This window comes from Scedosporium apiospermum (genome assembly GCF_000732125.1).
Source record: "Scedosporium apiospermum strain IHEM 14462 chromosome Unknown SEQ_SAPIO_0066, whole genome shotgun sequence".
Taxonomy (NCBI): domain Eukaryota; kingdom Fungi; phylum Ascomycota; class Sordariomycetes; order Microascales; family Microascaceae; genus Scedosporium; species Scedosporium apiospermum.
The window spans coordinates 568,161-582,502 of record NW_015971767.1 but is presented as its reverse complement, the minus strand read 5'-3'; the positions used below and the strand labels follow the sequence as shown (position 1 = coordinate 582,502).

At 53.6% G+C, this 14,342-nt stretch overlaps 4 protein-coding genes and 1 pseudogene across 4 annotated transcripts; 3 read left to right on the top strand and 2 right to left on the bottom strand.

Moving 5' to 3' along the window:
• Positions 1-169: 169 nt before the first annotated feature.
• Positions 170-979, top strand: SAPIO_CDS1595 (annotated as a pseudogene; the record flags this gene model as incomplete).
• Positions 980-1,728: 749 nt separating this feature from the next.
• SAPIO_CDS1594 (uncharacterized protein) lies at positions 1,729-2,704 on the top strand (the record flags this gene model as incomplete). Its single annotated transcript, XM_016784828.1, has 3 exons — positions 1,729-1,848; positions 1,927-2,071; positions 2,175-2,704. 3 exons carry the CDS (start codon positions 1,729-1,731, stop codon positions 2,702-2,704), a joined length of 795 nt encoding a protein of 264 aa, XP_016645585.1.
• Positions 2,705-3,414: 710 nt separating this feature from the next.
• On the top strand, positions 3,415-7,564 carry SAPIO_CDS1593 (putative cation-transporting ATPase 1; the record flags this gene model as incomplete). The annotated part of the gene is made up of 3 exons (XM_016784827.1): positions 3,415-3,768; positions 3,858-6,955; positions 7,033-7,564. The coding sequence occupies 3 exons, from the start codon at positions 3,415-3,417 to the stop codon at positions 7,562-7,564; spliced, it is 3,984 nt and encodes a 1,327-aa protein (XP_016645584.1).
• A 671-nt stretch (positions 7,565-8,235) lies between these two features.
• SAPIO_CDS1592 (Malate dehydrogenase, mitochondrial) lies at positions 8,236-9,474 on the bottom strand (the record flags this gene model as incomplete). Its single annotated transcript, XM_016784826.1, has 3 exons — positions 8,236-9,065; positions 9,144-9,261; positions 9,421-9,474. The coding sequence occupies 3 exons, from the start codon at positions 9,472-9,474 to the stop codon at positions 8,236-8,238; spliced, it is 1,002 nt and encodes a 333-aa protein (XP_016645583.1).
• Positions 9,475-12,581: 3,107 nt separating this feature from the next.
• On the bottom strand, positions 12,582-13,743 carry SAPIO_CDS1591 (uncharacterized protein; the record flags this gene model as incomplete). Its single annotated transcript, XM_016784825.1, has 3 exons — positions 12,582-13,142; positions 13,256-13,551; positions 13,629-13,743. The coding sequence occupies 3 exons, from the start codon at positions 13,741-13,743 to the stop codon at positions 12,582-12,584; spliced, it is 972 nt and encodes a 323-aa protein (XP_016645582.1).
• Positions 13,744-14,342: the final 599 nt, after the last annotated feature.

The window sequence follows — 14,342 nt, the reverse complement described above, 5'->3', positions numbered from 1 at the left end:
CCCCCCAGTCGGAGTCGGGCTAATATTACGACCCTCCCCAAATAAGATATATATCAATTGATGTTTGTCCGTCCCAACTTCGCCTCTCAACGCCCTACCCCAAAAATCAACTTTCAATTCTTGCGGCACTTAAATATCAGCAACTGATCAAACGCCATCAGCATCGGCAATGGGTGACCAAGACGAACTCGCCTTCAAATCCTTCAACGAAGACAAGGCCGAAACAATCGTCCTCCTCCACGGCGTGCTTTCCTGCCACCTCGAATACCAATACGTCATCCCTTACCTCTCTTCCTACCATGTCATCGCGGTCGATCTCAACGGCCACTCCGGCTCCCGCAACATCCTCCCCGTCACGCCAGCCGCCAGCGCCGCGAACGTCGCGGCGCTGATTAAAAAGCACGCGCACGGCGGGAAAGCCCACGTCGTCGGGTTATCCTTTGGGGGATTCACCGCGCTGAAAGTCGCGCAGCTGTACCCTGACCAAGTACGCTCCCTTTTCGTGACGGGGGCGGCGCCATTTGAAGGACTGTTCAAGTGGATGGCGGAAAGGCCTGGGTTTGTCTGGTTTATTATGAAGTTGTCGGTGGGGTGGATTCCGGACTGGTTGTATTGGAAGCTGGGGAGTTGGAGGGGGCTTAAGAGGCATGAGGATTTGTATGCGGAGATGAAGGGGAATATGGTTTGGGAGAATATCAAGAGTGCCTATACGGGGATCTTGACAGACTTAACGTGGGAGGATGTCAAGCAGATTCGCGTAAGGACTGTGACCGTGGCTGGGGGATTGGATGACGACGTGCCTTGTACGGCGAGGATGGGTAAGCTGCTGCCCGTTGAAGGGTCGAAGGGTGTGATTGTGAAGAAGGCGGTGCATTCTTGGGATCTTCAGTTTCCGGAGCTGTTTTCGAAGGGGGTGTTGGCGTGGGTGGCGGGCGAGGAGTTACCTGCGGAGTTTGAGCCGCTGGAATCTAAGACTTGAGAGATGAGATGTTGGATTGCTGGGATGGGGATCGAAGGACCTCGGTGATTGTTTTCTTTTGTGTTCTTGTTCTATACCCATCTGTCTCTACTCTATGTGTCACTAGTCTTGCTCTGCTCTGTGCATCTCATCCCTTTCTTTCAGGTTCGTTTCTTCTACCCACCCTCAGATTGTTCTATGCATGCCACATGTTTTGATTTGCTCTACACAATGCGAAGTAGGGACTGTGAATTAAAGCATGAAGTCTAGCACTACTTCAAAAGTTATGTGGATTTGTCCACCATCCTGGGGATGGCAACGGCAGTAGCCATTGGACTCTTCTACGAGAGTCTGCTCTCCCAAAGACTAGGAAGTTCGCAATGGCAACAGTTTCAACGCCTCAGATCACAACCACCTCATCTTGGTGATTCGCCTTGAACCTTCCCCCTAAACCCAAGACCGTGAGTGTTTATCCTATTGCTCTTTGATCCCTGCTAAACTCAAAAGCTCCCACTTCCTTCCTTCTCCTAAGAGCATTTCACCCAAGCCCATCGAGTCTTTTCCCTTTAGGCCCTTGGCCTCGAACCCGGATCACGATTGAGAAAGTGGATTCAAATATCAATCCACTACCGCTTCTTCTTTCAGCTGAAAAGTACGACGGCTCCATTTCGAACTGCCCAAGTATCTCCTCTCGTTCTCCGAGGCCTGCGACCACGGCGAATAGCTCTTAGGACTGATTCCGTTTCCTCTGGCCCGCCGTTTATTCCAAAATGGCTCCCATAAGCAACAAGGTGGTCATGGTCGCCATCTATCCCGACTTGAGCAAGAAGCAACTCGATGGAGACATGGTCAATCGCCGCATCAACGACTTCATCGACGCCATCAGAAAGGTGTGTGCCGAGCATGGAGTATACCGAAATCAAGGATACATCCCCCATCGCTAACTGTAGTGTGTCTGGCGTTCCTAGGACGCCATGATCATCATCGACCGCAAGTCAAGCACTCGCTGGTGTATGTGCGCTGATCTTCGCAACAAATGCGAATGCAAGAAGAAGAAAAAGGGCCAGTCCTGTTGTTCGAAGATCATCTGTGAGCCGTGTAAGGCCATCGCCCGTACGTCCCTGCTTCTCCACCTCCCATCTTACCTGAACTGTTCGTCTTCCATTTTGATGAACAATTTGTTCTAATAATATCATCTCCCTTTTCCACTCAACAGGCATCAATCCCGACGAGTACTGCCGAAAACTCACCGAAATCTACATCCGCCACACCAAGCGCCTACAAATGCTCGAAGCCAAATTCACCCGCTTCTACAGCATGTCCTCCATCCAAGAAGAGTTCGCCGTAGCCACAAAGCGCCCCGCCAGCATGTTCCGCAGGATCTGGCGCCACCGCGGCGACTGTCCCAACGACTGCCGGGGCCTCCTTCACCTCTGGTGCGGCCACAAGAAGCCGTGGACGACCCTGCCGAGCCTTGAAACTTTTCTTAAGTACAAGTTGATGCACCAGGGCGCCGAGACGGATAAGGCTTGGAAGCTGTTCAAGGAGGAGTTGGTGAGGAGTCGGTTGTTTGAGGGGATTTATATGGATTTGCCTCCGGTTGGACAGGATGCGTGGGAGCAGGGCAAGAGCGAGAGCGAGAGCATGGTTGCGCAGTTGGGTGAGCCTATGACGCAGGCTGATCCTGAGCCTGGTGACGAGACAACTTCCGAGGGTGAGGAGAAGGAGGATGAGAACTGGATCTGAGGCGGGCCGACCAACACATCGTGAGAATCATCCACTTTTAGGTTAGATGGAGGTCGCCGTTAATCCATTCAAACGCAGCCATCGATAATTTCCTAAATTACTTGAGATTGTTAGTTGGATTTACGCGACTCCTGGGGAGCGTCCGACTTGGTGATCTTTGGCTGAAGAAGAGAGAAATTCGAGGTACCTGGGTACTTTCAGATTCCAAGATGTGGTTATCATTTTAGCGGTTGACAGCTTATGCAATCTTTCCAACTAAACAATGTACTTATCTAACCGAGTGCGGCGTACCGGGTGAATGACGGAACCCGAAAGACTGGAAAAGCCAATCGAAACCTGGACTTGATCCCTGCAGTGGTGTGCTCAGTGCTGAAGTGCTCCAGACAATTCGGAAGGTTGCACTATCTTTCACGACCTCCTAAAAATCCATCGACTTCTTAGGAAAATCCACCCTAGTCGCCAGGCTTCTCCTGCCACGTTGGCGACATCATCACTTTTTTCCCTTTCTGTTGCCCCTCAACAGTTTTCTTCTTCCCTCCCCATCCCTTCTTATCGCAGACCCTGAATCTGTCTAGGGATGCCACTTCTTCACCCTTTTTTCCAATTTATAATTTAATTCCATTGGAAATTTCTAACCCTCTCCAGGTGCCCATTTCGCCTGCCGCGGAGCCATCGTCCATCATCGTCCGCGTCCCGTGGCAGCCGCCAATATGGCGCTTGTCGAGAACCCCCAGATCAAGTCGGCGGAGCTCCTGAAGCCCCTGCCGCAGCACTTTCACGCCTACGTCTGGCCTTTCACATTGATATGGCCAATCTTCCTACGGTACTACCTCACGCCCTCGCTGTACGAGAAGCATATCGGATCGTCTGAATGGACCTACGTGTGGTGCGGGTCCATCGTCACGCTCCAGGCACTCGCCTGGCTTAGCACCAACTGGAGCGTCAACCTGAAGGCGAGGTTCACTGCGTCGCGAGTAAAATCCATCCAAGATGCGCAGCTTATCAAGGTCATCCCCGCCGCGAACGCCGGCGCCGCCGATATCTGCACCCTGATTCGGGAAAAGGTGTGTGCGCACTTGCTTGCTCTTCTTTTTTTGTTGCTCCTCGTTTCCAACGCGATTTCATCTTCTAACGTGCCTTTCCCCCTGAATAGGTCGGAGACAAGACCAACGTGTCCTTCCTCTTCCAGAAGCGCCGGTTCCTCTACGACGAAAGTCGCAAAACCTTCAGCACCCTCGACTACGCCATTGACGCCGACCCCAAACCCGCCATCGGCGATTTCCAAAAGTCGAGAGGCATCACGAGCAAGGCCGAATTGACGCGCATCGAGCAGCACTACGGAACCAACACCTTCGACATTCCCGTCCCCACCTTCACCGAGCTGTTCCGCGAACACGCCGTCGCGCCCTTCTTCGTCTTCCAGGTCTTCTGTGTCGGTCTGTGGATGCTCGACGAATACTGGTACTACTCGCTCTTCACCCTCTTCATGTTGGTCGCCTTCGAAAGCACTGTTGTCTGGCAGCGCCAGCGGACCATGAACGAGTTCCGAGGCATGAGCATCAAGCCGTACGACATGTGGGTTTTCAGATTGGGCAAGTGGACCGAGATCCAGAGTGACAAGCTTCTCCCTGGAGATCTCGTCTCTGTCGGCCGTACCAAGGATGACTCTGGTGTCGCTTGCGATATGCTTCTTGTTGAAGGAACTGCCATCGTCAACGAGGCTATGCTTTCCGGTGAAAGCACCCCTCTTCTTAAGGATTCCATCCAGCTTCGTCCCAGCAATGTCCCTATCGACCCCGAGGGTTTGGACAAGAATGCCTTCCTATGGGGTGGCACCAAGATTCTCCAGGTCACTCACGGTAACCCCGACGAAGAGAAACCCAAGCTTGCATCTGGCGTCCCTGCCCCTCCCGATGGCGGTGCCATGGCTCTCGTCATGAAGACCGGTTTCGAGACATCCCAGGGAAGCCTTGTCCGCACCATGATCTACTCCACCGAGCGCGTTTCTGCCAATAACTTCGAGGCCCTCTTGTTCATTCTCTTCCTCCTTGTCTTCGCCATCGCCGCCTCTTGGTACGTGTGGGACGAGGGTGTCAAGAAGGATAGGAAACGATCCAAGCTTCTCCTCGACTGCGTCATCATTGTCACCAGCGTCGTTCCCCCCGAATTGCCCATGGAGCTCAGCCTTGCCGTCAATACCAGTCTTGCAGCTCTCGCCAAGCTGGCCATTTTCTGTACCGAGCCTTTCCGCATTCCATTCGGTGGTCGCATTGACGTTGCCTGCTTTGATAAGACTGGTACCCTGACTGGTGAAGACCTCGTCGTCGAGGGTATTGCTGGACTTGGCCTTACCCACCCGCACCTCTCTGGCACCAGCACCCCCCAGGCTTCTGACGGCGCCCACACTCGCATGATGGCCGTCAAGGATGTTAACTTGGACACCACTCTTGTTCTCGCCACCGCCCATGCTCTTGTCCGCCTCGACCAGGGAGAGATTGTCGGTGACCCCATGGAGAAGGCTACCCTCGCTTCCCTCGGATGGACCCTGGGTAAGAATGACATCCTCGTCAGCAAGCCCGCCAAGGGCGCCTCCACTCCATCTTCGTTCATTACAGGTACCGTCCAGATCAAGCGCCGCTTCCAATTCTCGTCCGCCCTCAAGAGGCAGAGTGCCGTCGCCAGCGTCGTCGGTGTCGATTCGAGGACTGGCCACAAGATGCGAGGAACTTTTGCGGGCGTTAAGGGTGCGCCCGAGACCATCGTGAAGATGTTGACGAACGTTCCCGAAGACTACGAAGAGACCTTCAAGTACTTTACTCGCAAGGGATCCCGCGTTCTTGCCCTAGCTTACAAGATGCTTGCTGTCGATAACGAACTCGGTGCTGGAAGGATCAACGACCTCAAGCGTGAGAACGTTGAGGCCGATCTCACTTTCGCCGGTTTCCTTGTTCTCCACTGTCCCCTCAAGGAGGATGCCAAGGAGGCCGTCCGCATGCTCAATGAGAGCAGCCACCGTGTCGTCATGATTACCGGAGATAACCCTCTTACCGCCGTTCACGTCGCTCGCGAAGTAGAAATTGTCGACCGTGATGTACTCATCCTCGATGTCCCTGAAGAGAAGGGCCATCAGCTCGTTTGGCATAGCGTCGATGACAAAATTTGCATCCCCGTTGACCCCGCTCACCCTATCGATCCCGAGATTCTCAAGAACAATGATCTTTGTGTTACCGGATATGCTCTCAGCCTGTTTAAGGGACAGCCTGCTTGGAAGTCCATCCTCCGCTACACCTGGGTCTACGCTCGTGTCTCGCCCAAGCAGAAGGAAGATATCCTCCTCGGTCTCAAGGATATGGGTTACTACACTTTAATGGCTGGCGACGGCACCAACGACGTCGGTGCTCTCAAGCAAGCCCACATTGGTATCGCACTCCTCAACGGTACTCAGGACGATCTCCAGAAGATTGCCGAGCACAGCCGAAACGCCCGCATGAAGGACGTATACCAGAAGCAGGTCGACCTCATGAAGCGATTCAACCAACCCACTCCCCCGGTCCCTGCCATGATCGCCCATCTGTACCCCCCTGGTCCCACGAACCCCCACTATGAAAAGGCCATGGAGCGCGAGGCGCAGAGGAAGGGAGTCACTGTTGAGGAGCTCGCCAGGGCAAACGGCACCGCTAATAACGCCATCGAGACCGTCACGAGCCCCGGTGCCCAACGCCTCTTGCAGAACCAGAACCAGACCCCCGCCGACGCTCGAAAGGCCGAGGCCGCGCAGAAAGCTGCCGGCTTCGCCGAGAAGCTCACCTCAGGCATGTTGGAGGCCGAGCTCGGTGATGACGAGCCGCCGACGCTCAAGCTGGGCGATGCCTCCGTGGCCGCCCCGTTCACGTCCAAGCTCCGTAACGTTATCGCCGTCCCCAACATCATCCGCCAGGGTCGTTGCACGCTCGTCGCCACGATCCAGATGTACAAGATTCTCGCCTTGAACTGTCTCATTAGCGCCTACTCCCTCAGTGTTCTGTACCTCGAGGGTATCAAGTTTGGTGACGGGCAGTATACCATTAGCGGTATTCTCATGAGCGTGTGCTTTTTGTCGATTTCTCGCGCTCGCACCGTCGAGGGTTTGTCGAAAGAGAGACCGCAACCGAACATTTTCAACTTTTATATCATCGGATCGATTCTCGGACAGTTTGCCGTTCACATTGTCACTCTTATTTACATTGCCCAACTCTGTGACAGACTCGAGCCGTAAGTTTTTTTTTTCCCTTCCACATTTCAGTTCCTTTTCTACTGGAGCCTATACTAACTTGTGTTCTCTCTCTCAGCCGCTCCGGCGAAGTCGACCTTGAAGCAGAATTTTCCCCCTCCCTCCTCAACTCCGCCATCTACCTCCTCCAACTAATCCAGCAAATTTCCACCTTCGCCGTAAACTACCAAGGCCGGCCCTTCCGAGAATCCCTCTCGGAGAACCGCGCCATGTTCTACGGCATCGTCGGCGTCACTGGCCTCGCCTTCGCCTGCTCCCTCGAGCTCGTCCCGGAGATCAACGAGCAGATGAAGCTCGTGCCTTTCACCAATGAATTCAAGCAGACCATGACGGGCGTCATGATGCTCGATTTCGCGGCCTGCTACGTCATCGAGGTGGTTCTCAAGCGCCTGTTTTCGGATTACCGCCCCCGGGATATCGCTGTGCGGAGGCCCGAGCAGCTCGAGAGGGAAGAGAAGAGGAAGGAGGAGGAGAGGAAGGTGAAGGAGGCTGAAGAGGAGAAGGCGAGGATGGCGCAGGTGGAGGAGTTTGAGAGGAGGTTGGCGGAGAGGACGGCAAGACTTAGGGCAGTTCGGGAAGGGGCGAGGTGATTCCTTGTGAGATGGTGTTTTTCTTAAGTTCTAGAGGATTGTTGGGAATCGGAGATGTGATAGAAGATACAACTTTTTAATCTTGTGTTTCTAATTTGGAACTTTCACGGGAATGGCGGAGTACGAAATCATTCATGAAGGATGGATGCATGTCGGGCAGAGGCTGGATAGACAGACAGCATGGATGGACGGAGGGTCGGAGCATCTTTGGTATTTCCTTGACTTGTACCATCACTGAGTAAAACAATGATTTTTTACAACAAATTCGCACAAATCACGAACACGTCTCAACATCGGGATGAGTTTCTGAACAGACGAAATTCAAATTCTATGGTACAACTCGTCGCCCTCAAGGGACGGCAAGAAAACTAAAGGGTAGAAACACCGGGGCGGGTCGATGGAGAAAGCCAAACGAACCGAACGACATAAAACCAGCAGCCTGTCCGAGATTCCACACCTCTTTTTGTGACTCCACAACACTTTTTTTCTTTTTGTTCTTTCGGTCCCGTCGAAGAGGTGGAGGTGTTGAAGCTCAACTTTCCTCCACTCTTTGCCCTCCCCCTTACGGTTGGCCGGGGGGCTTGACAGGTTCACATTGACATCAGGGGGACAAGATTCTCCCGGCCAAGTTTTAGCACTCAGTGCGAGCGAGACAAGGGAAATTGCGACGCTTATTTCTTGTTGGCGAACTCAACACCCTTGGCGATGTTGGTCTTGAGGTCACCGAAGCAGGCCTCGAGGAGACCCTTCTCGGTGGCATCGACCTCACCGACGGGGAAGATCTTCTCAACACCGTTGGGGCCGAGCTCGACCTTGGAGGAGAAGAACTCGATGCCCTGGTCCTTGTAGAGAGGAGAGTCGACGAAGGTAGGCTCGATGACGCCCTTCTCGCCATCAGCGGCACGGAGGACGGAGTCAGCGAAGCGGGCACCAGCCATGGCCATGGAGAGGGTAGCGGAGCCAGCACCATCCTTAGCCTTGACGACCTCGTCACCACCGAACTGGACACGGTGGACGAGCTCAGCGTTAGAAGAGAGGTCGGGGTGGTTGCTCTGCGAGAAGAGAGGAACGATGGTGTGGCCAGAGTGACCGCCAACGACGGTGATGTTCTCATCCTTGGGGTTAGTGCCCTTGATCTCGGAGACGAAGCGCGAAGCACGAACGACGTCGAGGGTGGTGACGCCGAAGAGGCGCAGGGGGTTGTAGACGCCCTTGGACTTGAAGACTTCGGCGCAGATGGGGACGGTGCTGTTGACGGGGTTGCTGATGATGAGGAGGTTGGCGTCGGGGCAGTGCTCGGCGCAGGCGGTGGCCAGGTCGCGGACGATGGAGGCGTTGGTGTTGAAGAGGTCGTCGCGGGTCATGCCGGGCTTGCGGGGGACACCGGCGGGGATGAGGACGACCTTGGCGCCCTTGAGAGCATCGGCGAGGCCGGAGCCGGAGGTATCGTAGCCCTTGACGGTGCTCTTGGTGTTGACGTGGGAGACATCAGCGGCGACACCTGGAGAGGAGAAGAGAAAATTGTTAGCCTTCGAGCTCAATGGCAATTGGAATCGAGGAATCTCGGGTTAGGACATACCGGGAGCTCCACGGATATCGTAGAGGGCGAGCTCGGTAACCTTGGGGTTGAGCTTCAGGAGGAGGGAGAGAGGCTGGCCAATACCACCGGCAGCACCGAGGACGGCAACCTTGGAGAGCTAGAAAGGGGCAAGGAACAGGTTAGCAGAGGCTCAAAGATGGCAATTGATGCCTTCACAAAGTAGAAGCAATAGTCAGGGGAATTGGCTGCACGATGGCAGCAGCAGGGGCTCAATTGCGGTAGGGAACGGATGAAAGGAATGAGGGTAAATGCGTACATTCCTCGCGGTGGAGGAGAAAGCTCGTCGTTGAATACCAGCGAGGCCGAACATTTTGAAGATGTGGGTATAATGGAAGAGATTAAAAAAAGAAAAATCAAACTAGACAACAAAAAGAGACTGGAATCTCGTCAAGTTCGTGAAGGCTGTGGTGAGTGGAGATGGAGTGGTTGAAAGAGATGTGGAGAGGAAGAAAGAGAGGAAAAGGGAAGAAAGAGGTCCAGGAACAGAGACTGAGGCTACAAAAGGAAAATATTTTCCCGCCTCCAACTCAGTTCATGGTGGCAGGTTGCGCCTGCCAGTTGGTGTAGCCCGCCTGTTGCTACAGTACCTACAAGTAGCGAGGTACACTTTTTTGTTAGTGGCCTCGGGGAAAAACCGGCGCCTTCGCTAAACTTTCAGGCGCTCCACTGCCAGGCAATTAAGCGGTGGACCTGCCCTGGTCTAGTGCGACAACTGTCCAAAGTTAGAGCATTAGAGTGCCGTAAAGATACACATCTCTCAGATACATTCAATACGAAGTCCTTCGTGTGCGCAAGCACTCTGAGCGGATACCTGAGGACTGGGCGAGATTCGGCGTTTCTAGGGAGTTCGGGGTCCAGTTTAACCCGAAGCCTGCCGGACCGGTGCAGGTGCATTACGAGATTGATGGCAGCTACCGACAGCTACCGACAGCTACCGACAGCTTTCTGGCAGTGGCAAGGCGCGAAGCACCGAATTCGGCTTGGCGTGGGGTGCGGCTCAACACAGTATTGATGTATCATTTAACACTATATTTTCCACTGTGTCTTGTGATGTCACCCAGAAAATCCCTCATCGAGCTCGAAGCAGGAGCAACCAGCCAATCTGAGGGTATCCCAACTCTCGAACTGCAGCTGTTTGTCGATATGCTCGCTAAGAGAAAAGGTGTAAGCTGCATTCCTGGCGCAGTAATGACTTCCTGGGGGTTGCATTGATCGCTTTTTGAGCTGCAACAGGACGTCCGTGTCCTTCCCAGCTTCTGGTCGAAAATGCACCATCGAGACCTCGGCGTCGGGACAGTTCGCAAAAATGCTCATGCACGAGTCTCCGGCCTTCCCGTTCGGCCGCCGCATCCGAACTTCTAGGTCCGCTCACCCGGCACGAACATGCCCGACTAAGAAACCAGGAGAACCCGCAGAACTCTCACATATCAGACACATTGCCCCGCCGAGATGAGATGAAGAGGTGATTCTGGGTCTTTTTCCAAGGAGTCTCAAATATGCGATCCCAAGGGGACCAGCGATGACCCACGCTGTCCCAGCTCGAGCTTCCACGCCACTTCTCCCTTGTCCTAGCAACTGCTGCGTGTCAGTAACCAGCCTCAAATTCTTGGACTCGTCTCCGGCTCGATTCGACGGAAGGAAATAGCCTTTGGAGTCCCTTCGCGGTCTCCGAACCATCTGATGTCTCATTCGGAGCACGAATCATCGGACCACGTGCTTGCCGGCAAGGAACCTACCAAGTAGTGTAAACTAGATCAACGGAGCATTCAACCTGTCCCAATGCCGGCTCCACATTTCCGTCTCTAGCCACGGCCTTGACCTGACGATCCTGGCAAGCGATGACGTATATTGGCCTCCGACCCGTATTGGCCGTTTTTGTCTCTTATCCAGGTTGCGGCGTCGGTATCAGACTTCCAGGTCCTCAGCGGGGCTCTGTCCATCTTATCTTAACGCCTTTGCATGTCATCATAAGTTTCAAAGGTCATCGACAAGCCATCGGCCACTACCATCGAGCTATCTCGCTCTAGAAATGTGCACTTAACATGACATTCGCGCCGCCGCCGATCGGACCCACCTTGATAGGATTTCTTCCGCACTGGTGAGCTAGGATGGTCTTTCACAATACCGGCACTCTTTTGAAGCGTGTTGATGGCTTCTACTCAGCCGAGAGGATATCAGACTCACGAATTCGATACGACGGCCTTTTTTCCCCTAGGTATCCTGCTCGGGACGGCGTCGAATCGTATGGGGCATGAGACGGCCCATTATTGCCTAGGCGGCAAGCATTCATCACATACGGATGACGTTCTTCTTCCGTCGGTGTGAAGGTAGTTTAGAAAGCAACAGTCCGGGGCGCCACAAGGATATACTTCGGTGCTTCGGTACTCTCCCGTCGTTTGTTTGATGTCGGCGATGCCTCTGTTTCCAGGTCCGAGATCCGGCCTGGGACTGTCTGACTTCCGAGGCACCGCGGGCTACCACCGCGCATTCCGTAGACACGGGCTCGGACGCATACTTGTGATGTACCATTCAACCCTGATTACGAGCTGACCGTGTGGGGTTTCTCAGAGTCTTTTTCGTAAGAGATGATATTTATTCGTACTCCCGCAGATTCGATCTCCCCTGCTAGCCAATTTCTGTCCTCGTATATGCTTCACCTATGCAAACAAACCTCGACAAGAGTCTCGTATGTAGTTCCCTGGCGATTCCGGAGCCCAAGGATCTTCTTATCTCGGTGGCCAATCTGCTCGTTGGCGATTTGGCAAGGTCGGTCCCGATTGTCAAGAAAGACGCGAACTCGACATTGGAGACCCAGGTCTCGTCGGAGGTTCAATGATTGGTGATTTTCGTCGCAGAGTTGTCGGTCCTGTTGTCGGTTTAAATGCTGTTAGGGACCGATTTAAGCAGAGGAACCGTCTCTCTCGTTCCCTCTCGTCTTAGGTAGATAGCTGCCATCTCGAGATGACGAAGAGAGGCCACTCCCCGGGGCTGTTGACTAGTTCTGATTGATAGGGATATTTGCATGGGGTTCCACAGGCTTCTGTGATGAAACGACGATGTGTTATCTTCGGCCATGTACCGTCATAAAATCGCAAATCGGCCAGTACTTTCATTCAAGATATGGCTGACGGAAATGACATTTGGTCTCGCGCAACGATCAGCCCAGACCACTAAGCACCTGGACTTCAGGCCCAGATAATCCCGACGCTCGGGAAGTCCGGTGCCATCCCGATTTCAGTACGGACCCTTATTCAGCTTCATCTCCGATGCCTGCCTGCCGCGCTGGAAACTCCGCTGAGGTCAGAGTCTGATTGACCAGGGGAAACTGGATTGATAGGAGGCCCCACACACCCATGCCCATTTGCATAAAATAGCAAAAGATCAGAGTTTCGATATTAAACGTCAACTTGACTCCGTTTATTGAATCACCCTCTCTAAGAAGTCGAATCCTTCCCGCTGAGCCAACCAAGTCCTGGATCCAACCTTCATCTTAGCAGCAAATGTATGGCCTTCACCATCCACCGTAATCATGGAAGCCTTTACTCCCTTCCTCCCCAGCTCCTCGAACAGGTCCTTGCTCAGCTGTATGGGAACCATGACATCATCCGATCCATGAACGATAGCCGTGGGAGGGAAAGCCGGCGTGATATTCAGCAGCGGATCCACCTTTTTCCACTCCCTAGACGGGAAGATGGTATCGAACACGGCTCCCTCCTTGATCTGCTTAAAGGCAAATGCCTGGCGTGGGTCGTTGAAGTCAGGGGCTCCTGTGGGTGTGCTTTTCTGTCCCTCGAGGGAGACGACGCCCCGGATTGGTACGGGGGATTCTTCCCACATGGGCCTGAAAAAGGACTCGGGGACGTCTTGTGGGAGGGATGGGGCTACTTGGGGAAGGGGCGTCGTCCAGTGAGGATGGGAAAAGTTGCATGGACCGTACATGGAGTAGATCGCCGCCACCGGTTTGGGGACATCGAAACCCTGAAGAAGTTAGCGGGTCCGGTAACGTCGCTCCGGAACTTCCAGAGGCGATTGTGAAAGAGAAACTCCTTAGGGTTTTTGAAAGTTTCTGTAGATCTGGGGACACAACGTACCAAGCACAAAGCCAGTGTGCCTCCGGACGAGGTACCAAATGCAAGGATCCTATCTAGGTCAACTAGGTAAGGCGTTGTCGTCTGCCCTGCTATGGCTTTCTCTAGACCTCCGCTGTGTATCCAAGCAAGCAAGTCGCGGCAGTCTTGGATTGGCCCTTCCAGGAGGTTTACCTGGGGACAGAGCCTGTGGTTCGGCACGAGGACTATCCACCCTCTGTCGATACAGTCCCGGATCTGATCTTTATTGACTAGGTCCGAAGACCCAAGCATGAAAGCACCCCCGTGGATATCAATGACTTTTGAGAGCCGCAAAGCGTGTCAGCGATTTTTCAGCTTTTCGCCCTGGGGTAGTAGAAGAAGGATACTGTCTTACTTGCTGGATAACGAGCGCCGGGGTCGGTGCGGGCTGGCGGTAGATACACGTCCACATCAATCTCTTGGTGATCTAGCACCTTGTAAACTGCACGAAAAGAGGTTGGATTGGACATGGTTCATCCAACAGCGACGGCAACGATCAATGGGTTTGGGCAATCCGAGGTTTAGGGTTATCAGATCGGGATACCCTCAAGGAAGTTATGAAGTGTAGTAGAACCCGTCTCCCCCACAACCCGGCCGGGACCACCACAGACAAAAATGTAGATCTCCCTCGACCAGATCTTTGAAACTGTGGGAGAATGCGGGGAATGCATTCAGACAGCAAATCGGGAAGCGCCGGAAATCCCGACCGCCGTTCCGATTGTGCAACATCAACGCGGGCCGGATCGGTCGTCGGATTTCCCGATCGAAGCTCTGCTGCGTCATACGCACACTACACACACAAAGACGCACGTACAAAAACGCATCATGGGCTGATGTACAATAATCGAACGACTCGGTAGTTCGAGTCAGTAGAACGGAGACAAATCTAGAGTGGTTACACAACACCGAAACCGTTCATCACAATTCGGCTCGCGCTTTCGCGCCTCGGGACGGTGGGGGAGATTCAGAGGAGATAAATGTGAAGGATCCTTCCATGAGGAAATCATATCCAGGAGATATATTAATTTCAAATACAACAATTCTGAGCTTGTTGGTTGTAGGCCATCTT